The sequence below is a fragment of the Erithacus rubecula genome, assembly GCF_903797595.1.
Source record: "Erithacus rubecula genome assembly, chromosome: 2".
Classification (NCBI taxonomy): Eukaryota; Metazoa; Chordata; class Aves; order Passeriformes; family Muscicapidae; genus Erithacus; species Erithacus rubecula.
Genome location: NC_136685.1, coordinates 49,322,401 through 49,346,778, shown reverse-complemented (window position 1 = coordinate 49,346,778; position 24,378 = coordinate 49,322,401). Strand labels below are relative to the sequence as shown.

Below are 24,378 nucleotides of genomic sequence, written 5' to 3'. Positions count from 1 at the left end.
AGAGATCTCAGAGTCTCTTTGAGAAAGCCACTTTTTAGAGTCCTTTTCCATACCAAGTGGCCTCTGGCCAAAAGGTGGGAAATTTTTTGGACTATTTTGTGCAGACATCGTTGCTCCAACAATCAGGTGCAGGAACAGGACACTACAGCCAGTACTCTGCTGGAGAGCAGCGTACCATGGCTATTTTGTTTTCACAGGTGACATGAAAAAAAGTTTTTAAAAATTCACTGTTAAGCATGTTCTAGCTGAGAGCTCAGAAGGGGATAAATGAGAGGGTCCTGCTATTTTGTATTAGGTCCATCTGAAACTTGTAGAACATGTGTGTTGGACCTTTTAATTCTGCAAAAAGAGGCACTCAGAAAAGCGATACAAAGTAAATTATTCTTCAAGGTCTTCCACAAATTTCCCTGAAGGAGGGGTGAGCACCCCAAATAGTTACAATTCTGTGATAATAACTAAGTTAGGATGTAATTATCAGCTGTATGTTTTTAAATGGATGGAAATAGAACAAACCCACACATGCAAACTATATTTTGTTTTCATTCTCTTTCACAAGACAATCTGATGCGTCTTTTATGAACTTCTCAAAATAATGGAGGGGAAGGACTCAAAATTACATTCTGATTTAGCCATGTTCTTTTTCAATGTAATAGTACAGTGACAGATGTCAAGGATTAACTAACATTTTTTGGAATTCTTTAATTCAACTCGTGATTAAAATGATTAGTTATTTCCTCTCAAGATATGAAATAGTGAATTTTAATTTAAAGAACCTTCTAGTTGATACAAAAAATCCTTTATGACCATTGGTGGAGTTTAGCTTATGGATATGTGTTAAACTATTTGGATTTAAGTACAGTTTGTTTTGGTAGTTCCTGAGGATAAAAGCAATTAACTAAATACTAATAAAGAGTGAATAAATCTAGTAAGGTACTTAGGTTCTTCTATATGGGGCTGAGATTCCCAAATCCACTTGGGGATGCACATACCATTCATCACTAGGACCTTCATTCTGCAAGGACATGCTCTACAAACAAAGACAGTAAAATGCAAGTGCTTCATAAAAGGACCAAGAACAGTTAAATGGCCAAAGAGAGCACATTTCTCTGCTAGGAGAATACAGCAATTGCTCTTTCAATAGCAGGATCAAATGTGAAGATGTTCTCCTAATGCTCCTACATTCTTCAGGATGAAGGGATATTTCTGGTATAGCCAAGTCTGGATTCACTTTGCAAAAGCAGCCCCATTTTACCTCTTCTAACCAGAGCCAGTTTTAGACTAGGGGAAAGGATGCCACTGTGAAGACCCATGGGTTCCCCTGAGGTACCACTGCAGAATCCACAAGAGTGAATCTTCAGCAGCTGCCAGAGGCTGATTCAGGACTTTGTGCTCTCACAGCTCAAGATGCAGAGGCTCCCAGCACACAGCTGCTGCCTGAGGGACAAGGCCATGCTGAAACCCCTACATGCCTTCCTTCCTCTGCTTTGCCAATAGATATTGAACTGGTAAAAAGCTGAAAGAAGGGATTCAGTGCATAAAAACCAGAGCTTACTAGCCCTTCAGCTGGTTATTCTGTTCTTGCTTCTGAGTTTATTGAAGATAATTCAGCTCTTCTCCCTTTGTGTAATCTCTTTGTTTAACTCTTCAGTTAAAGGGATTGTACAGGCTTCTGGCTGGAAGGCATTTCTCAGATTTCTGTGGGGTTTTTAAAATATAATGCTTTGTAATAAATGGTTTAATTTTATTTCTTTTTAAGAGCCAGCAAAAGCTCCTGCAGCCAACCCTGCCATCAAAAAAGCAGCAACGCCAGGTAAAGGAGAAAAATGTTTGCATGCAATGTTTTTCTTGTAGTCTTGAACCAGTTTATTGCATCATAGCACCATCTGCTGGATTGTACATAAGTTTTTGTTCGTTGTCGGGGTGGTTTTGTGCTTGTTTTGTTCTAAATCATCATAATCATATGTGAAATGCTTGTTAAGAAAAGAAGTATTTAACACTGATTTCTAAAATTATTTTTGCTTCTTTTCCTCCCATGGCAGCTATGAGGGTGCCATACTGGGCCATTCTGCAGGGCTTGAGATAAAAAAAAAAAACAAACAAAAAAAAAAAAACAACCCCAAAAAAAAATCTGAATGTGAAGTCCAATTTTAAAAGCAATATTTACAGAAACCAATTTCCCTGCAAAGCTGTGTTTGAGCCCTTTGAGAAGAGTATCTGATTTCAAAATGCTGATCTCAGAGTAGGTTGTCAAAATTGAGTTCTTAGATAATTATAAATATGCACTGAAAAGACAAGCAAACTTTTTTAAAACAAATAATGGCATAAATTCCTATCTGAATTTAGATTGGATTGTAAAAATCTAATAACTTTTATTTATTATCTCATCTCCTTCACAGCCATCTTCAAAAATGTGACATCTCATTTCTGCTTAATTAAGTAAAACCCAATATAATGAATAACAACCTGAATAGTGATCATATTAGTATTTGACTACATTTTATATTAACTATCAAAAAACCCCTCAGGAATTCCCATATAAAATTGTGGAGGGTATAAAACGATAATATTATTCTAGTCTAAAGCAGGATAGCTGGTGCTGCACCAGACTCTGTGTTATTGAGCTGTGCCAGGTGCTGGCATCCCAGCAGCAGCCAGCCCCACACTTCCTCTCCTGTTTATTGCATCCAGATGATCCCCCCTCTATGGCTCTGAGATATTTTGATTTCTTTTTGGTTCTGTTTTGATTTTTTTTTTCCTTTAAGATTGTTTTCTGGCTATTTCTCTCTAATTCAGTAGTCTAGCTCAGAGCTCTCCTCCACTGGAAAAAGGAATAATTGCATCAATAAGGATGGTTGGGAATTGGTCAAGGATCAGGGCAAGCCAGGAACACCTGTAGTTCTCTACCAAGGAAGGACTCACAGGCTGGAATCACAGAGTGCCTGGGCTACTGCAGCACATGTTGTGGGGCTGCACAATGCAGTGTGTGAAGCTGGCCTGGGAATCATTTCCCACCAGTGCTCCCCATCCCTGCCTGCTGTGTTTTTTTGACACCATGCTCACCTCTGCCAACACAATAGGGGGAACAGTGCAAACCACACCATTGCCATGGCTCACAGCTGAAAGCTGTCCTAGGAATGTGTGTGTGGCAGGGCTTTCAGCCTGGATCGTTTCAGTAAGACTGGCTCCACAAATATTTATATTCATGTCACTGATAATTTCTTAAAGCAGCTTTGTTGCCAAAGTTTGTTGTATAGCTAGACCCCTAGAAGTCTCAACAGTACTCTGTAGAAATCGTTATGTTAGAACCATATGCTTATAATTAATTCACTCCACCTGCTTGCATCCAATATTTGTGTTCATATTTGAAAAATATTCCAATGAGTCTGCTTGTTGGCAAGAATGGTGATGACTGTAATCTGCTTAAGATAAAGAAAGGGGGAAAATTGGCATGGCTTCTTATGGAAAAATAAAATAAGTTTGTCTGTTCTCACACATTTCTAAATATCTAGTTTGCCTTAAAAATGATAAAGAGCAGTAGGCTTTGAGATCTACATTTTAGCTTCCCCTTCAGTTCTCTGGAAACTAATTTACCGCCAGAATAATTCACCATAGCAAAATATTAAATATGCTTGTTTGGCAACATTGTAAGTAGACTGTTGCCTATTAGCACACTAAATTAAATACATTATCCAATTTCATATTTCATTTTTTTCCACATATCTTATTGCATCAAAACCTGTACCAAGAATGCCTAAAGCTCAAGGTTTACTCCTCTTAACAGGCTGAACAGACTGAGAGCACAGCTGGTCATCTCACAGTGCATCTACATCACATATGCTCCTGATCTTAATGTCATTGGTTGAGAAATCCCTGCCTAATTCAACATGCACTATTTTTATCTCCCTATATGTATATGTCTACACAGAAAGCAAAGAAAGTGAATATAGAGTTTGAAAGTCTATGAGGACTTCTGGATTTTCAAGCTGACAGCTGCTCTAGGAATAATAGCCTCAATAAATTTCCATCACTTAACTTTGAAAGTGGATATTTTCAAATATTTCCAGATGTCTCTTACTGGAAAAAATCACATCTCTGACAATCATCAGAAACTGGGCTTGAGATCACAGCATTTGACTGTAAAGCAGAATAGTTTCTTAGATATATACAAGTGATGCTGTTCTAAAAGGAGAAATCAGAATTGAAGATGTTTTGTTGCACATGTTCCTCAATTACCCTGTTTTATGTCATTCCCATTCTAAGTCTTGCAGCTATTCCCTCTATTTTTTTTTTTTTTTCTGCATGGTGCATTGTCTCCCCAGCTGTGCTAGCAGAACAGGTCTGAGAGTGACCTACCCTCACAAAATATCAGTCTGTCCTTTTGCCCTGAGGAGTGGCACAGGTTTCTTTCATAGGATTTTCTCAGACACCCCTTGTGTGCTGGGCCCAGCAGGCTCTCTCTGAAAGGTTTCACAGAGCCAGGGGTGTAGGAGGTGAGTAGCTGCCTCATCCTTTGTCAGGAGAGGAGGCTAGGAGGGGAATCTCCCTCTTTCCCATCCCTCTGCAGCCTCACACCTCAATCCTTATCATGCCCTACAGCTGTAGCTAATTCTGCTGGGTGAATGTTGCAGATGTTGGTGGGCAGAGTCATCACACTCTGGTGTAATAAGTTTGCTGGGTCTGTTTAGTGTGGGAAAAGCAGTTTATGGAGGTGCAGGACAGGGCAGGGAGCACAGGCTCAAACCATGCAGAGAGCATTTCCAGCTAAACTAGCAGGAGGGTGGCTTTATTCTCTGGCAGGCAGCAAGAACCTCAGTGCCATGATCCTCATGCACTCCCATAGTTAGGGACAGGGATGGGAACAGCTCACCTGTGAGCCTTCTCAGGAGATGCCCCCATTTCATAGGCAAGGCTCCTGCACCTTTTCTAAGCACCAGTGACAGCCCTTTCCCAAAATAAATTGCCTGATTTAAAAAACAGTTCTAACTCTTTTCAACATTGCAAAAATTAAATCCTAATTGCTGCTTAGAATTTCCATGGAATGGCCTTGAAATTTTTAATTTAATTTTACAGTATGTTTAACAGATTTTGTACTGTCACTTAACTGCCTAATTACTGGGTTTTAATGCCTAATTTTCCCCATCTTCCTCTCCACACATATGCAAAAACAAATCTTATTTATCACTTGCTTTGGGTTCATAACAGAAACTCTTTTTGAGCACAATTTCCCCCTTGAAAAATCAATAAAATTTAGATCCAGAAAGAATAAAATAAGTGTGACAAACAATAGCTAATTTTAAGTGTTCACATGTCAGCTGTATGCAATGTCCCAAACTGACTGCCAATTGTACTAGAACTATTATTACTTTATTATGCCAACAATCGTTCCATTCTTTGTAAGAAGCAGAAAGAGGATATTTTGTATGAAATTGTATAGGAAATGGGTCCTTGGGGTAAGTACAGAATATTAGAATACAGGTTATGCTGAAAAACTTCATTAGAAGATGGGTTGTGCAGGTGCAGGACACTCTGCCTACAACAGGAAGAACTACTGGTTTTACTGGTAACGGGCACTATTTACTTAGGGAAGTTATTTTAATTCTTGGTTCCAGATAAATTATTGTAATTAAAATATCAACAAGAAAAATATCAACAAGAAAGCTATTGCCATAAAGTATAACCATTTTTAGTCTACATGAAAAGGAAAAAAACCCAGAAGTTTATGGCACAGAAGATATGTTTGAAATGCAGAAAAGATTTATCAAGGAGTTGGATTATTGATTCTTTTAGTTATCATCTGTAGGACACAAGTATATAGAAAGTTAAAATCATATGTTACAGAAGATTAATAAAATTCAGTATTTCTATTGAATAATTTAGCAACACATTGGAACAGGCAAACTTACATGAATTATTTGTCAGGTTTCTCAGACTCAGGTCTTAAGTCACACACCAGGGATATATTTTACTCACAGTACCACACCCTCTGCATCATCCATCTACCAAACTATGTATTCTCATCTTATGTAGATATGTGTAGTCAGTCCAAGAGGAGAGACTTCAAAAATCAGGGTCAAGTTTATATTACACACCTCCTGTAAGTACTTTTAGAGAAAGGAAAAAGAACCTGTCTCTCTCACTCTATAGGGACATAGTAAAGTCTTCCATCCTGCATTCTCCTCAAGATCTTATATCTGAGTGCCTCTGTGTGCCCTGAAATTTCTCTTTATAAGCACCTGGTGAAAGTATCTCTGCATGTATTTCTGTCATACTGATGTTGCCACGAAAATTATTCTGGTAGCTGGCGTAGACAGTTCAATTTTCTGTTCCCTGAAGTTAACCCTTTCAGACTTTTGAAGAACATAAGCTCAGCCATTCTCAGGGTTTATATTCCAGGTTTACAGTCTTTGGGAACAAATGTTAGAGGTAATTTACTGAATGCAGAAGGACAAGCTTTGCAATTTATTTCTGTGCAAAATAAATAAATAAAGCTTCACACAGCAGGTGTTTGTGCAGCACTAAACAAAATAGGCCCTACCTGTATTAAAACTGTTGCTGCTCAAGGTCTTTGCATTTAGATCCAGGATCATTCTGTAGTCCTTCTGAATCACCAAAGCTTTCTTTTCAGTCCATTTTAGCACAATTCTTCTTCTGTCCCACCTTAGTTCTTTGGGAAGTTAAATATAATATCTTCTCTGAGTTAGTAATTTTTTCTGTTTTCACTGGGATGGTTCCAGGCTTGCCTCTTTTTGCAGAGTAGCTGGAAATTATCTGATCTCAATCTCCAGCAGTATGCTGAAGGACAGGAGAAACTGGGTCTTGGTCCTCAATTGTTTGTCCCAGGGTGCTTCCACTAGGCTTTATTGAAGCCTCAGAGCTGGTTCTGCTCCTGGTCTGCCAGGAAGGCACTGTACCCTCAGCAGCTAAAATCTTGTTGTGCTGGTGCAGCAGTCCATCACTCAGCCACTTAATATCTGCAGGAATCTATTGTGTGGATGGATATGTATTCCACAAATCATCTCAAGCCACTGACATTTTCATCCCAGTTGAAGTCTGAGAAAATATTACAGAACATGATGTCTTAAATGTCCACAGGATTATGTAAGCTGAGCCATTATCTGACTCAGAATGGGAAAGCAAAGATGAATTCTTTAGTTATGTCACAATAGATGATGCCCTGAAAGGGAAAGAATTTTCTGATTTTAGATTTTACTTTACAGCCATTAATTCTGTACATATAGGATTTATTTAAATAGAGCATGAAATAGCTTATTTTACATTAAGCTTTCTAATCTGAAATCCAGTTTTTATTCACCAATTTTTTTAAGATGTCTTTGAGTAAATGGTCTAAAATCCATTATATTTTACTATTTTTGCTAGGATGTTGAAATTAGCTGTCTCATAGCTTGGCACATTATTTTGCATTTATACTTAGAATTTTCTCTGTTTCTGGATAATATAGGGTTAAAATAATTTCCAATACTTCCTTTCAGATCACAGTGTGTGTGAAGACACTTGTACTGTAAATGAAGCTTTGTTTCTTTTTTTTGTCATCAGATATTTGCTGTGCATCAAAGTACTTTTGTATTGCTAACACAAAACCAGCACTACTTTAAAAGCAAGGCAGGGGGAGCAAGTTAACTACAAAAATGATTTTTATTCATACATGAAAGTAACAATAATGTCAATAAAAGAGGATCAAATTAAGTGCAATTTAAAAAATCAGAGCTAAAAGGATTATAGAAGTGTCCACTCTTTACAGAAAAGGCATTTTTAGGTGCTTCGTTCTGAGGCTGGGAAACTTTCATCACCCTGAACTTGTTTAAAGATTTAAGTGCACTTTTGGCTAGAATTGGGACCAATTTCAACAAGGATTTAACATATCTTTAACTCCATCTTTAGTTCACAGAATCACTAGGTTAGAAGAGAGCTCCAAGATCCTGGAGTCCAACCCATGCCCTAACACCTCAGCTAAAACATGGCACCAAGTGCCACAGCCAGTCTTTCTTTAAACACATCCGCGGATGGTGACTCCACCACCAGCCCAGGCAGATGATTCCAGTACTTGATCACTCTTTCTGTAAAAAACTTTTTCCTAAGATCCAGCCTATATTTCCCTTGGCACAACTTGAGACTGTGTCCTCTTGATCTGTCATTTGCTGCCTGGTGAAAGAGACCGACCTGACCACAGTCACCTTTCAGGGAGTTGTAGAGAGTGATGAGGTCACCTCTGAGTCTCCTTTTCTCCAGGCTGAACACCCCCAGTTCTCTCAGCTGTTCCTCACAGGGTTTGTGTTCCAGCCCCTCACCAGCCTTGTTGCCTCCTCTGGATGTGCTCAAGTGCCTCAATGTCCTTCCTAAACTGAGGGGCCCAGAACTGGGCACAGTACTCAAGGTGTGGCCTCACCAGTGCTGAGTAGAGGGGAAGAATGAGCTCCCTGCTCCTTCTGGCCACACCATTCCTGATCCAGACCAGGAACCATTGGCCTTCTTGGCCACCTGGGCACACTGCTGGCTCATGTTCAGTCAGCTGTACCAGCACCCCCAGGTCCCTTTCTGCCTGGGCACTGTCCAGTCACACCATCCCCAGCCCCATTGCAGGGGGTTATTGCGGCCAAAATGCAGGACTCAGAACTTGGACTTGTTAAAGTTCGTCTTATTGGACTCTGCCCATCCATCCAACCATTCCAGGTCTCTCTGAAGAGCCCTCCTGCCTCTCAACAGATGGACACACACTCCCACTTAGTGTCACCTGCAAATTTACTGATGAAAGACTCAATACTCTCATCCATGTCATCAATGAAAATATTGAACAGAGCTGCCCCCAGCACAGAGCCCTGAGGGTCACCACTGGTGACAGATCCCCAGCTGGATGCAGTCCCACTCACCACCACACTCTGGGCTCAGCCATCCAGCCAGTTCCTAACCCAGCACAGAGTGCTCCTGTCCAAGCCATGGGCTGCCAGCTTTTCCAGGAGTGTGCTGCGGGAGACAGTGTCAAAGACCTTGCTGAAGTCCAGGTACACAACACCCACAGCCTTCTAGCAAAGCATTCAAGGGCATGCTTCAGCTTTGTTGAGTCCTGACTACACTACAGATACAATTATCTTCCCAAGCATTAAAGTTTTGGAGGTGGTACCACTTCACTTTGCAAGGATGGAAATAAATCCAGTTCATTTCAATCATTATGAAAATGCCACTTTATTTGCAGGGGAGCAGTAGTGTGGATTAGACTTTTCCATAACATGTATGCTTATATTACATCTACAATTTATAATGGACAATTTTTATACCATTGATTTCTACCTGTAAAGAAAAGCCTCAGACTAAATAGAAAGAACTGAATACAGTTGCATTTCATCCAGGCTTTTCTTTCTTTTCTTTGCATAAAGATTTCTCAGATATTTCCCAACAAGGTAGCAGATTTCTAAGACACTGATACAGAGAACTGTCACCTGCTTTCCTTTTCTTCACAAAAACCCACTAGGAAAACTGTTTGTTGCTCTCCTCAAAAGATGATAATATAGAGAGGAGTGAGTATATGTACATGATTTCAGAATGTAAGAGGTTTCTTTGGTGTATTCTTATTCCAGGAAGAATGTATTCATACAGTTCATGATCTTTATAAATCAAAGTGTAAAACAATGGTGAAGTTTTCTACAATGATCAAGAAAGTAAGAATAGCAGTGAAATATAGCAGAACACATACTCCTTGGGAGTGGAAGAACAGGAAAAATCTAGTTTGATGCAAGACTGTCATGTGGATTATCTCAGTCTAACAATGTGACTGAATTCATATTGCAACATTTCCCTTCAGCAGAAGGGACTAAAGGGATCTCCTCTTTATCTAAATGCTTATATTCACAATATTCTTAATTAAAGGATATCTTGAAGAGCTTTACTTTTCTGTCTCATTTGGTTTTAATTAACCAACATGATATGAAAGTCTGAGAAGTTTTATATATAGCTTATAAAACCAAGATTACAAAACTATAAGATCAAGCTAACTTTCTGCTAAGGATTTAAGTAAGACACTGCATAAAATATAACAACAGTAGGCTTCACTGAAGTATTTGTGGTAAAAGATAAACAACAGTACAGAAAGCACCATTTTTATGCAGCTAGTGAGTGCAAACAAAATGGTGTTAGTTAATTAACATGTGGTGCATCCCACACAACAGCATATTCATTTGAAAGCCATTTATTTCAACTTTTCCAATCTGTTTCATTCCCAATACAATTTTTTATTTTCCTGAACCATTCTTGGATATGAATGCTTTATCTGAATTAGAAAATAACAGGTGTACAGAGACACATTCATGCATGTGTGCACATACCTATATCAATTATGACAGGAAATCAATTGTTTTTTCCTGTTGGGTTGCAGAGGATCACACTTTGTGACTGTCTGTTCTGGTACTAAACATTAAAATACAACTTAGCCAATTTGCAAGCCTAGATGCTTTTCAGTACTGTTTTTGCTTTAGGGAAAATGTGGCTTGGGAGGAGCTATAGAGGCAGGTTCAGGTTCTCTTCTGTCTCCCACCTACTCTGGATTGCCTAGGAGTATGTCAGTAGTAATGAAGCAAAAAACACATTTGTATGGTTTTGTGGGCATGTTATACATAACTTTGCCATTTTTCATAAAAAGAAAAAAGCCATTTGATTAAAGCATCAGAGCAAATAAAGATGGTAAAATGTCCAACTAAATCAAATCTCAATTCCATGCATGGTAGAAAAATGCTACATTACCAGCAAAACTTCCCTGAATGAAAATATGTTGTACAGTATCATATACATGCAAAAATTGTTAAATATAAAAATAATGACTAATGCCGTGGCAAATGTCTAATATGTTTACAGCTGGAAATATCCTTTCATGTGTCATACTAGCTACTTGAAAGTACAAAACCAGTAAAGAATGAGACATTGTAACCAAGCAAATACAGCTTGTAGCAAACACGAAATAGCTAGGTCTGAAATTTCCTGCAGTTTATGGGTCATGCAATCAAAGTTTTCAGTTCATTCCATTCAAATATCAAGACATGAATCACCTGAACTCTCATATCATGTAAAATTTCCCAGAAATGATTGCTGTAAAATTCTATTTTATTCATTTTTTCATGGAAAAGGATTTTATTTCATATGCTTTTGGAAATAAAATTATTATCAAAGAAGTTCTATAGACCTTCCCTAAAGTTTGCAGTTTAGGGGAAAAAAAAAATTGTGAAATAAAGCTAAATAAATTGATTATTTTATACTTTGCCCAAACACTTGCTGAGCATTGCTAGGATCATTCTGTTCCCAGATCTCCTGAGAGCTGAGAGAATGAAAGAAAAAAAAAATTGCCTCAGAACCACTAATGACAGAATTGCCTTTCCTTTAGTTTCCAGGAATCTGTCCTGAGCAATAGCAAAGTAGAAACCTCCACAATACCAGTGAAAATTGTGATTTCCAGAATGAGTCCTAAAATACCTGCATGAAAGTGGAGAGTCTGAAGAGCACCCAGGCTACACAAAATCAAAGCTGCAGATGTTGATGAATAAGAACATTGAGGAGGCCAAACCACTGAGTCACAAACTTTTGTCCTCTCAGTTTTTGCTATATTTTCCCTCCTTGGCCTGTGCTAGAATTGCAATCCAGGGTAGGTAGGATGCCATTAAGAAAGTACATATATTCAGGCAATAAATGTCAACTTGCTCTCTATTTCCATCCCTTTTTCATATTACTGAGAAAATCACAACCACGACTCTTGGTTTTTTGATGACACCAACCTGCTCCATGATAATTTCCACTAAAATTTCATTTCTCATATAAAATGTTTTTAATATTTGTTGTGTAATATACCAAAACGTGCTTAATATAAGTATATTAATACTCCATTATTTCAAGTCAATTAATTTTGATGCTTTGAAATGTACATTTTGGCTCAAAGATATTGTTTTTGAAGTTGTAATGTAATTCCATAAGTGGTTTGGGGGAAAAAAGAAAAATAACTTTTTTTAACAACTTGGCTCAAACCTTCATTTTAGAAACTACATTTTTCTTTCAATTATATATAAGATGACTCTTCAGAGAGATTTAAAAACTCAGACAAAATAGTATTTTATTTCAGATAGAATGGAATTGTGTTGTTCAATATAAGCTTTTTTGGGGTGGGAATATGAAGTAATGACATATTTTGTTTAAAACTTAACAATTTAAAAAAAAAAATTAAAATCAGTCTGTCCTTTCAAATATTAATTATTTTCATAGCTCTGCATGAATTATATGTCTTTTATTTGCCCACTGTGCAGTCAGTATCAACAATGATTACTAATTAATATTTAATGTAAATATTATTCATATTAATGTTGATAAACATATTTAATTTTATGTTGGCAGTTCTTGTTTTCTTTTTTCTTATTCAATTGAATGATAGGTCATATTTATGAATAAGATTGCTTTTGGTGAAGGTACCACATTCAGAATCACTTTGAATATGAAACTTTATATCTTGATTCTAGAGTGGAAACCATTTATTTAAACATTAATGTTGCTCAACTCTATATCTCAACTTTAATGCAAATTTAACCTGTAATAAACCTGGAGAAAATATGGTCATCAGGTACTGGTAAGCGATGAGCTTGTATTTAAAAGCATTCACCTTGAGCCCTGTGGGCAGTTTTGAGCACCATAGTATGAGGATATAGTTATTGGGAGCATCCAGAGGAGGAATGTGAGGATACTGAACTGTCTAGTAGAGAAGTCATTTAAGGACTGGATGAAATTACTTGGTTTGTTCAGCCTGGAGGACACTGAGGGGAGACTGATCTCTGTGCTGACCAGTGGCAGGACCAGGAATGGCCTGAGGCTGTGTCAGGGGAGGTTCAGGTTGGATATCAGGAAAAGTTTCTTCTCCCAGAGGGTGTTTGGGCACTGGAACAGGCTCCCCAGGGAAGTGGTCACAGCACCAGGAGTGTCAGAGTTCGAGAAGTGTTTGGACAATGCTCTCAGACACAGAGAGAGCCAAGAGCAGGACCCAGTGATCCTTGTGAATCATAAAATCATAGACTATCCTGAGTCAGAACTCAATAAATCCCTTCCAACTCAGGATATTCTATTATTTGATGATTCTTTGATGTATCTTGTGATTAGTCAGCTCAGATATCCTTGAATTTAGGAAATGCTCCTGTGTGGACTCAAACTTGCACTGCTCAGCCTTCCCATATGCTGTTTAAAAGCATTTGCAGACAGAAGAAGTTTAACTTTTTTTTTGCTACTGTGAATGTCAGCACTGGCTGGTAGATGTTGTTCAGTCTATATCTGTGGCAGGCTGCCCTGCTCCTTCTGTGAGGGGGTGTTAAAGCACATTCTTGCAGCATGGGAAGAGGTATTGCAAAAGCTACCATAAAAAGTAGGTGTCCTGAATTACCTGACAGTTGTGTCCTGATAGTTGGGTTGCAGACCTCCATTAAACCACCCTAAAGCAAAACCGTGGATGTTTCAACCTCCACCGTTTCTATGGTTTCCTTTTAACACCTTATTATAAAAGATTAATCCTTTGCTCTCCCTAATTAACAGCTAATCTGACCCTGTTTATCCAGTGTGAAAACCACTGCAGACAATGATTACAAACACAAAGGCTTTATTTTGGCATACTGGAAAGCAGGGAAGGACTCATTGATCTGAAAGTCCATAGGAATGTGTCACATCCAATGGCCAATAGTGACATGAAAAGTGATTGTCCAAGGCAATAAAACAAAGTATTGCAATTAGAGAAATGCACATTTTACTTTTCTTTTTCTTTTTCAGAACCACATAAAAAAGAAAAAGTAATGGAATCTGGTGAATATTTTCTCATCTTTATTTTATATTTAAACTATCCTAATATTTTAAATTAATTTTTGTCAGAAGTCAATACTTGATACTTTTAAAAATTTGTTTTTACAGGCAAAACAACAAAGAAAGAAGCAAAAGTACATGGTAAGTCTTGTAAAAGACTAAGTTTTAGAGTCTCATTTATCTGGTTTAATTTTAAATTGAGAAAGGATTAGGTAGAGGAATAAAAAAATAATGAATATAATTTTGTGGGTTTAATTAAAGTTAATTAACTTAAGCAATTGAATGGATATGGAACAACCATTCGGTATTCTGGAACTGAGATCTAATTAAATGTTGACAGTAACAAGAGGGCAAGAATTCTTTATTTCAGCTTTTAAAAGGTTTGTCTTTTCAAAGAAAGTTACAGTAAATGGATAGAGAAACAAGCAGCAAATACAAAATTCAGAATGTGGAGGATAGGAAAAAAGTAGGCTGTTTAATTTTTTTAATGCCAAGTGCCCATGCATTTTATTGCTGCAGCAAGGTGCTCTTATTCCCAAGCAGAATTCTCCAGTTTATCCAAATTTGGGAGAGCATAAGGATTTTCTCTTTTTGCAGCCAAACTTGATGACTCATTCATCAGATGACTCTATTTTCTCAGACAGAAATTCAGAGCAAGAAATATCTAGAGTACACAGTCAATTTGTAGAAAAATGAATCCGTCCTTTTCTATAACATAAAAACCTGTCACAGTGCTTCAGAATGAAGGTGTGAATAATGATAAAAAAGGGAAATGTGGTAATTCAATTAATTTGCATTTATTTAATACAGCTATGAAGAATAGTAAAGAAAATAAACTGAGAAATTTATATAAAGGAAGACTTTCGAAGCTGTATCCTCCTCTGCATCAATTTTAGAAGTTTCAATAAACTATAAAAAAATTAAAAAAGATAAAAAATTCCTAGTTTCTGCAAGTCACTGAAATTGTTAAAAGAATATTTCTATTGCATACTTTCCACCTATGTTTAATATATGTCCATTCTGGAGCCTAATTTCCTCCTTGTCTCATCCTTATACTTGAAAATAGCAGAGCTATTGAAGTTCCATGTATAACTTATCTATTGGCCTTGTTTCCCACTTCTTTTATTCTGCAGGTTAATTAGTCATCTGCATGAGACTATCTAAACAAGCAACATATGTGTGTGTCAGATTTTCTTTACATAAATGAACTCCTGCTCTGCATAGATAGGTAGCATATTGATAAAGGGAAGAGGTTTTAGGATCAATTTTAATTTTTTAATTCATTTATGCAGTTTGTTTCTGTGAATATTTTGTCTTATTTTACAGCATCTGTGGAAACTCCAAAGTCAAAAGGTGAGCAATTTGATTTGTTTTGAAAATTGAAATGGAAGAATGCCACTGTGTTTTTACTGTAATGAAAAAAAGCTTCTTGTGCAAAAAACTTTTAACAGTATGACTTATTTAAAACAGCCTTTTAAATTAGAATGGTGTCTTTCTTGCAGCATCTCAAAGCAGGCATAATTTCCTCAAATTTTTCATAGACTAATTAATTTGCCAACAATATGAAATTCAGTTTCTAATCCTAACTCAAGCCATAAGGCCTTTGTGACTGGAAGAAAGGAGAAGTAACCAACATTCTACAGAGACATGACACAAAGCAATATTTCACTTTTTACCAGTCTAACAAGACAAACCCAGTGACTGAACAGCTGTTTTCTCTATGGAGTCTATGGAGCTTTTCAGGAAGGTTTGGTGTAGCAGTTTTTTCCCACCTTTCTTACATGAACTGTTGATGGCCAAAGGTAGGAGGTGTGAGAACATCAATGCTTGCTCCAAAGTTTGCTCCTTTCCACAATGCACAGGGAGCTGGGACTGGTAAGAAACAAGGGCATAAATTCTAGCTAAACAAATATAGTAAATATTTACTTGTTTCACATCAGTGTCTGGTTTTTACACACGTACATTGAATCATACTTTTTATAAGCATTCTCTTTCATACAAATGGGGGAAAAAAAAGTTTCAGGAAGTTCACTTAACTAAGGATAAGTAGAAAAAGTGTGTTTCCATTATATAGTATAGGAATAATTCTGTTATTTCTGTTGTCAAAAGAGTAGTCTCACAATTGAAAGTGTTGGCCTCAGCCATTTTAGTTTTACCATAGGATAAACCTAATATTGAACCTGAAATTGTTTTCCAGTGTGTAAGTAATGACAACTTTGTTTTATTCTTCATTAAATAAAAATGAGCTGATTTTAGCTCTAGGGTAATTGTTGATTTCCCAAAAATTTCTTGTTTGCAAGTCATCTAAATTTAACTTCATTTGCTAAATTTGAAACTCAAACATAGCCTGTACTCCAGGGGGAAAATCATACTTTTGCTAAAATGTTACAGCTGTTACTTTTGCCTTTTAGTTAGAATCACAAAGGAATTCTGTTATTTTCTTCTATGTTTTTTGGGGATGCAGACAAATTCTAGAAGTGTTTAATAGTAGTTGTGTAGTAGTGCTTAACCTTTCTCCAAGTCTGAAGAAAATCATTGCTTTTTCAATCCATATTTCTTTGTTCTACATTGTTTCTATTTATTTGTTTGTTTCTCATTTTGCTACTGTTCATCCTTAGAGACTTAGCAGCTCTGTGAGCACGATTTGATTTTCAATATTCAGTAGATGTTGGAAAATGTAAAATTTTTAAAGCATATATATGGAAGGCAAACAATTCTGTTCTGAATAAAAAAGAAAGGCTTTCGATGAAATTCCCTTCTTTAGTAATTAAAAAAAAATATTCAGCTGGCATAGAAGGAGGTCTGGGCCATTCCCAATAGCCTGTACCTCTTATGAACTATCAAAGTCATATAGAGCTTTCTTGCATTTTCTCACAAGCCACTACAGAATTACATTTTTTCACATAACTGAACAGTTTTTAAAGCACAACATACACCTCATAAGTTAATGATTAATTGATGTTTGTGATGTCACAATGAGGAACCTCTGACCTCAGGGTTCAGTGAGTGAAATGTTTTCTGTTTCCAGTGAGAATGATTTCTTTCAGTCTTCCATCACACTGAGCAAATATCTCAAAATAGCTTTAAAATCAGTGACATTTTGGAATGAATATTTTTGATGTACATGCTAGTTATGCAACCTGACTCTTTTAGGATAAAAATATTCTGACAAATTTGATTGTAGCCTAAAACTATTGAGACTGCAGAAATATTTGACTGATGAATTGCTCTCCTGACCGCTTTCAGCATTAAACAATATCTGCTGAATTGTCTCTTATTTCTTTCCTAAGAGCTTATGATGGAATCAGAGAAACAATTATAAATTAAATTGCCCATTTGATCTACATTATGACAAGTTGTCAAGAATTCTGCTGAGAAATGACAAAATATATGTGGGAGTGTTGCTTCATTTATTTAATCTATTTTTTAAAATTATATTTTACTGAAAATATGGACTCCTGACAAATTTCTAATTTTACCTTCATGTGCATTTATTTTATTTTGTATTGTTTCATGTAGAGATTTTCATGAGTTTGGTTTTGGACAGAAGGTTGTATTTCTTCTTTTTTTTTTTTTTAATGCCTAACATTCTGCAGAGGAAAAAATTATAATACATTGGGACATTCATGTTACTTAAGTCATATGACTAAAAGAGCAGCTTTTTAAATAGGGAATATCTGGAACAGGAGCATTTTTCACAAAGAGATCATCTTTCAGGCTGCCATTCAGAAGTGGCAGGAACTTTGAAAATGCCCAGTGAAAGGGATGACATCTTGACCTACTGAGAAAATTTGTCTCTGTTCTGATAGAAACAGAGACAACCAAGCCTCCTGAATCTTATTTCAAACACTGACTCAACATGGCCAGGCTTCCTATTTATACAGACTTTCAAAATGACAACTATTACCTTGATGATAAAAGACCTCTCACCAAAGCAGCTCATGCCTCTCTTCTGAAAAAGCAAAGGGAATAACAGAATGTCCTGTTTGCCCTTCCAGATACTACTCTGCCATGTCTAGATGATGTTACTTGGCAGTTCCCAAAAGTTGCTGAAGCTGTGTTGTGTCAGCAAGTTCTTCTTTACAAGCACTCACTCACTCATGGGAGTGGTGTTGCATTACTGAATGCACTGATAGCCAGAATATTGTTAATAGAAATGCTTATTATGGCAGCCTCAATGTTTCTCAAGGATGGATGGTTCCTTCATGATAACCACACTCATGGTCTACCACCACCTCCACATACATTTGATGTCTAAACACCTGATCTTCTCAGAAAGCTTTATAGCTCTTCTATATTCAAAATATATTTTGAATGCGAATGGGACAGGTTACTGGTGTGCCTTTTCATATGTTTTTTTCCATACTCAAGTAGGGTTATTCTTCAAGATATTGACCACTTCAGTAAGCATTTTAGAAGCACTGTGGTGTTGTTTTGCTTATGACAGGGCTCAGTGCTCAGATTCATCTTGGCTTGTCAGTGTCCAGTTCATGGTCAGTGTAAGTAGTACTGCTGATCTGTGCCCAGGTAGCATGGATGATAATAGCAGAGGTCTACAATAAATATTAAGAGTCTTTGGTTCTCTTCATCTTTCTCTGTGTCCATGAACACCAATAAAAAATAAGGAACTTGGATAGAAATGGAATGGAATCCCTTTCTTTCTTTGAGGATAAAGTCAGACATATTTTCAACCTAGATTTTATTTTCAGGAAAATTGCTCCCTGAGGTAACCAAGGTGCATAAGTGCAACGTTTCTCTATTTACATGGAGCTTGCCCACAAACTCTTGCTCACATCACAGGGGAGTAATCAATGCCTGTGAATGGGTTCATCCCACTCAACATGACACAATTCATCCATCGGTACCTGACCTTTCACTGAATCCCAAGTTCCCTGAAGAACATTCCTTTGACCCCCAGCCCACCAGTAGACATTGCAGATAGGCCATAGCTTATTAACTGAGCTGATCTGCTTGAGCCATCATGCCCAGCAGTTTGAAAATGCTCTTGAAAGGGTGTCCTGGTGGTGCCCCTGGGGCCAGACTTGCAGCCAAGGCAGCAGGGAAGCAGTGAGCACACAAGGAGGCACTTCAAAGATCTTTTGAATTCCCTGACTTTCTCAGAATGAATAATGATAACAGAATATGACCCTCAGAATTTACTTTGTCTCTAAAAGATAAACTCCTAATTTTCAACTGTGATTTTTTTCTAATAAAATGACAGGATGAAATAACAAGCTGAGAAGTGGTTTTATGTGCTAATGACCCCAAAGCTGTAAAGACATTTTTTATACCATCAAATGTTAATTAATTTTCACTGTCCACTTTACATCCTGCCACTTATGCTGATTGTTTGTTCTTTACACTACTTTCAAACAATGACAGTGAAGCTTATTTTCTTAATGCCACATTTTTTGTTTCAAACATTGTAAGAGGATAGCCTTTTAAATTAAAGCAAGGCTTTTATTTAGCATAAGAGTTATAAATAATGGCTATAAAAGCTTGGTTTTATGGAATTTTATGGAAGTGTTGGAAGTGCCATTTACAGCTAAATATATAAAATTATAGATTTATTATATTTTCTCCAAATAATTCAATGAGATAAGAAATATATAAGTTATCCTAAATATATAATCTTGTACATCACCAAACCTGCAATGTAAATTTTCAGAAGTTATAAAAGATAGTCATATTAATGTGAGCAAACCTAATGATGCCCCTTCCTGCACCACTTATTAGATAGCTTCATCCTTAATATCCCTTGTCTCCCAAGATGTGTAAATGAATTTACAAACTGTGCTTCAAAGCTTGTGACTCAGCAATTGGAGACATCCACGCCTGACCATGGCCATATAACCATCCTGACCTGGGCTGTTACAGGTGCTTCCCCTTGTCTCAGACAAGGTTAAGCAGACCTGCTGCACAGGTGGTCTGGTTCACACCTCTTGCTTGCTCACAGAAGTCTCAGCACTCAGAAGGATCAAGTTAGATGTTATAACATACAGCTACCTTCACTGAGACTAACCACCTGCTTCAAACTGAGAATATGGGGCAATGTTTTGCTGTGTCAGGGGTGTAGAGTGGAGGTTTCTGCTGGGGCAAGCAGAAAACTGTGCTTCCTTGGGGAGCACTGGAATGGCTGTGCAAGGTAAAGACCTGCTTGCTCTGTTCTTTTCTCCTTTACAAAATATGTGCTGCAGTTAATCTCCTCTTTCACCTGACATTACAGAATCATTGAATGGTTTGGGCTGGAAAGGACCTTAAAGATCATGTAGTTTCAAGCCCCCTGCACTGGGCAGCCCCACCTTCTGCTTGATCATACCTAGTGTTTATTTTCTGAAAGAAAATAAGGAAGTAAATCACCCTTCTTTCATTCAGACAAAAAATATCTATTATGTATTCGTATCTTGGTAGGGAATCTCATGGTTGCAAATCTTTGAAATCTTTTGACTCCAAATAATGTCTTTAAGAAGAGCTTTGTCTGATGTAGAAACACTTCTGACTAGAAATCTTACTTAAACTGTATCTTTTATTTGCAGCAGAACTTGAAAAAAACGAAGGAAAAGCAACAAAGGCTGCAGTGCAAGGTAAAAAGGAAACAAAACATACTGGTGTTATCTCTCTTAAAACACAATGGCACAGAAACAATAACTTCAGATTCAGAGAGCTGGATGACAGCAACCTTTAAATCCACTGGTTCACCAGTATTTTTCAGAGTTCTGCTGTGTTTGTCAGAGCAATAGGCAATTTACATTATAAAACTGGCTTTGTCCCACTTCCACAAAACTGCTACCCCAACAAAAAGCTTCAGGTAGACAGCTGCCCGCTTCAGTTAAAAAATTCTGTGCTGGGACTTAGTGCCCCACTGATTTTGCAAGAGGCTCCTGCCCCTGTAGCCTGGACAGGGATCAGCTTCTGCTTCTCAGTCTGATGGAGTAACTTCCAATGAAGTACAGGGGCAGAGTCTCTGAAGTCAGTTGAGCTGCCCTTTCTGTCCCAGATGAAACATCAGTCCCATGAAGAGTCACATAAGAGAATCTCCAAAATTTTTGAGACCAGACCTTGTAGGATTTTTTTGCAAAAATCTTAGGATTGGTATGGATAAGGCATGAGTGGGAATGTCTGAGTGGGACCACCAGAAGAAAGACTGCAAAAACCATGCGTTGATGGCACATAGCTCAGAGGGACACAAAGGCTGTATCCAGTGTCCCAAGCCAACAACAGCAGGAATACCAAGCAATGGTCTATGCCAAGGCCAAAACAAAACTCAAGCCACTGGGTGAACACAAAAAGAGAAGGATTGATGCCTTAAACCATCTAAAGATGTGTCTTTTCCTATTATATACATTTATATTTTTTTAATTTTTATTATTACCTTCAACATTATATACTGCATACTTGCTTCTTGTACTCTTGTTAAAAACAATCTGTTTTCTTAGGTTAGTAAGAAGCAAAGTAATAAAAAAGGGATCTAAATCCCCAAAGCTTATTAGCTCAGGCTTCCTTTATGTGATGCACTTCCTACCTGCCTACTGAGGTGATTTTTGTATTTACTCATTCTCCAATTGGCAGCTAGAGCCCTGATAATGAACTTGCCAGGAACCTTTAGTATAAGGTGTAGAATATGTTTACTGGTGTAGCTTTGGTCAATCAAGCTATTATCCCTTTCTTTTCTCCAGTTTCTCTGCTTCAGCTTTACTCAAGCCAGTACAGACACCCTGCAGCAGGTGTCAGCTGCTTGGTAGTTGTCATGGAAAATGTTATAATTAGGTGGGCCTTGGCCTAGATTGCAGTCATTGTTAGGCTGGGTATCTCCACATCATTTTCCATTGCCACACAAGTGCTTCTCCAGACATCTGCACTGTTTCCCTTCTTTTTGTCTGTCTCATGCAGCAGTGAGGTGTGTGGTTGTGTAAGATTTGTCCTTTCTACAAAGTACCACCATTCCAGTTGGTTGGGATTTCATCTGCCAGACATTCTAACTGTGTCATTAAGAGCACAGACTGAGCAGTACAAACTATAGTTTCACATGGCTGGCATGGAGCAGTGTTTTCTAAACCACAAGTTGTGATATCCAAGGAACTCAAAAGGAGGACAAACTGTTTCCCGTGACAGCAGTCGGCTGCAGCAGCAGCACTGTCTCCCCATGCCAGCACGATCTACTCTCTCCAAGTCAAAGGAATAAGAGCAACATGTAATGTCTGTCACAACTATTTCTGCAGCTACTTCTCAGTGCTGGCAGCAGCTCAGTTCCTCTGATGCACAGAAGTGAGCACAAACGCTTTCACACATCAATTCCTTCTGCTTCTCATTCCTGCACCCTGTATGTATGCAGCTGGTTGGTGCCAACACATTGATCACCCAAAGACAAACAAGCCAAAAAACCTTTCAGGATACTTTTTAATATTGCCATATACTTATATTACTCACTTTGAAGAGTGAAGAAGAGCATTTTGCATCAGGATGCATTGCAAGAAGTAGAGGGATTCAGTCCAGGTCAAAACTGAGACTTGCTATCTAAGAAAAACTGTATAAGGAGACTTGCAGGAAAATCTGGATGTTGGAGGCTGCATTTGCTTAGCAATCAAGACATAACTCCATTGTTTCAAACAGAGATTTTAGTGATTGTTGCAGCTTTGAATTCAAATCCCTCCATCTGGAAATGGGCTGAAAGATCAGAGCAACATCTCAGTTCAATGGTCTTTTATTAGTTTTAAAGCCAAACTACAGGTAATATTTTTAACTGTTGAAAGATGATTAAGAAGGAACTTGACTTTAACTATTTGGCCTATTTGTTAGAAAAATGTCATGAGCAAATATGAGACGGTTTCTTCAGATGAAAGTTAATGCCTGTTACTGAGAAATAATATTTAAAAGAGATGATAAAAAGATTTCTTTTTCCTCTTGGTATCCAATAATACAAAGAAAAGATACTTGCCATCAGTTAAAGATGATCATATCAGGCTATGGGGTTTGTGTTTGTTCTTTGTGTGTATATGAAAGGCAATAGGTGGGAGCCATGAACTTTATTCACACACTGTCAAGAAACAATGAAGATTCAAAATATATTCAATAATATATATTAATATATATTATAATTATTATATATAATTATAATTGATATTACTGTATATATAAAATAATAATTTAAAATCAACTGACATTTAAATATATTTTCATTAGTTGATTATATTTTTTTAAATTTCCTATATGAATAAATATGTATTCTAACATTTCCATTTTCTTTTCTCCTTTCACTTTTGTTTCCCTTCCCTTCTCTTTCTCCAGATAAACCAAAGATGAAGCAAGGAAGTAAGTTATAGTTTTACTCATTAAAATAACATGTTCCACAAGAGTTTGGATAACTATACTCTTAATAATGGAGGTGTACAACAGCTTTAATTTCTTACAGGCAGGCTTCTGAAAGTAAATGCTTTATGTCATGCTTTGAATTACTTATTTTGGCTGGAGCTCTGTCTTCAGCTGTCTTCCTTTTTTTGTAGACACTATTGCACTGAACATGAATCCTCTTGGGAATTTTTCATTATGTATGAGCACAGAAGAAAAAAGTTTTTCAGTCTTCCCACTGGATTTTATTTCTCTTTGCAGTTTTCTGTGACTAATTTAATATTTAAAATTAGAAATTTTTTTTGTAAGGACTATGTCTGAATATGTCCACCAAATACCTACAGATATCTCCAGTAAATTGCGTATTTTCTCATTTTCAAAAGAAGGGACTGAATAATAAATTGGTGAGTACAAAAAATGAAGGTCAAAGCAAGAGAGCAGGAATAGTTTCTGAAGCAAATATCTGAGGTGTGTGAAGAAGAAACAGCTTTATTTCAATAAAATTGCATTTCTGACCTTGCTCAACAGATTTCTTTCCCAAGTCTTCTTCTTTAAAAATTACATTGTATGGAAGTATCTAGAATTGCCTTTTTAGAAACACAATGTAGAAGGAGAAAATAATGAAAAATTTCTCTTGACATCAGTTGCAACAGAAGAGGACTTTCAATGTCAACAGCAAATTAGATTTTTCCACTTGATGGCTATTTCTACCATAAATAAAAAGTTATTATTTATGGATTCCTTCAATTCAGATTCTCCTGGACCTCAGTTTGTCTTAGTCAGACACATATACTAAACCATGACCAAGAAGCTTTATTGATATCATGATAGATTACCATTGGACACAATCTATGCAGATATAATAAAAGAGACAATTTGTGAACTGTGTGTCATTAAGGCAGCAAACAACTACTACTAAAACTACCTACTGTAGATTATACAAATTTCATATCTATCTACTAAACACAACCTCTGTCTCCTTGACACAAACTCCTCACCAGGAGTCTTGACTTCTTATCCTATGTGTAGAAACCATGAGGGTCTTCTAACAAGTTTGTTTAATATCTTCCAGCAGTGAATTGCTGCTGTTTTTCAATAGAAGGAATTTTTGCTTTATATGTGATGGAGAATCTAATATTTTTTTTTTTTCCAGAAAACACCTGTTAGCATTTCTCATATGACATGTACAAAACAGTTTAATCAACAGTCTGA

General features: G+C 37.0%; 1 protein-coding gene across 1 annotated transcript in view; it reads left to right on the top strand.

Moving 5' to 3' along the window:
• The window catches only part of TRDN (triadin), a 213,068-nt gene that overhangs the window by 125,079 nt on the left and 63,611 nt on the right, over positions 1-24,378 (top strand). The window contains exons 18-23 of the mRNA XM_079298923.1: positions 1,757-1,810; positions 13,792-13,824; positions 13,930-13,962; positions 15,148-15,174; positions 20,358-20,405; positions 23,107-23,130. Of these exons, the coding sequence (XP_079155049.1) occupies positions 1,757-1,810; positions 13,792-13,824; positions 13,930-13,962; positions 15,148-15,174; positions 20,358-20,405; positions 23,107-23,130 (219 nt within the window). The remainder of the gene's footprint in view (positions 1-1,756; positions 1,811-13,791; positions 13,825-13,929; positions 13,963-15,147; positions 15,175-20,357; positions 20,406-23,106; positions 23,131-24,378) is intronic.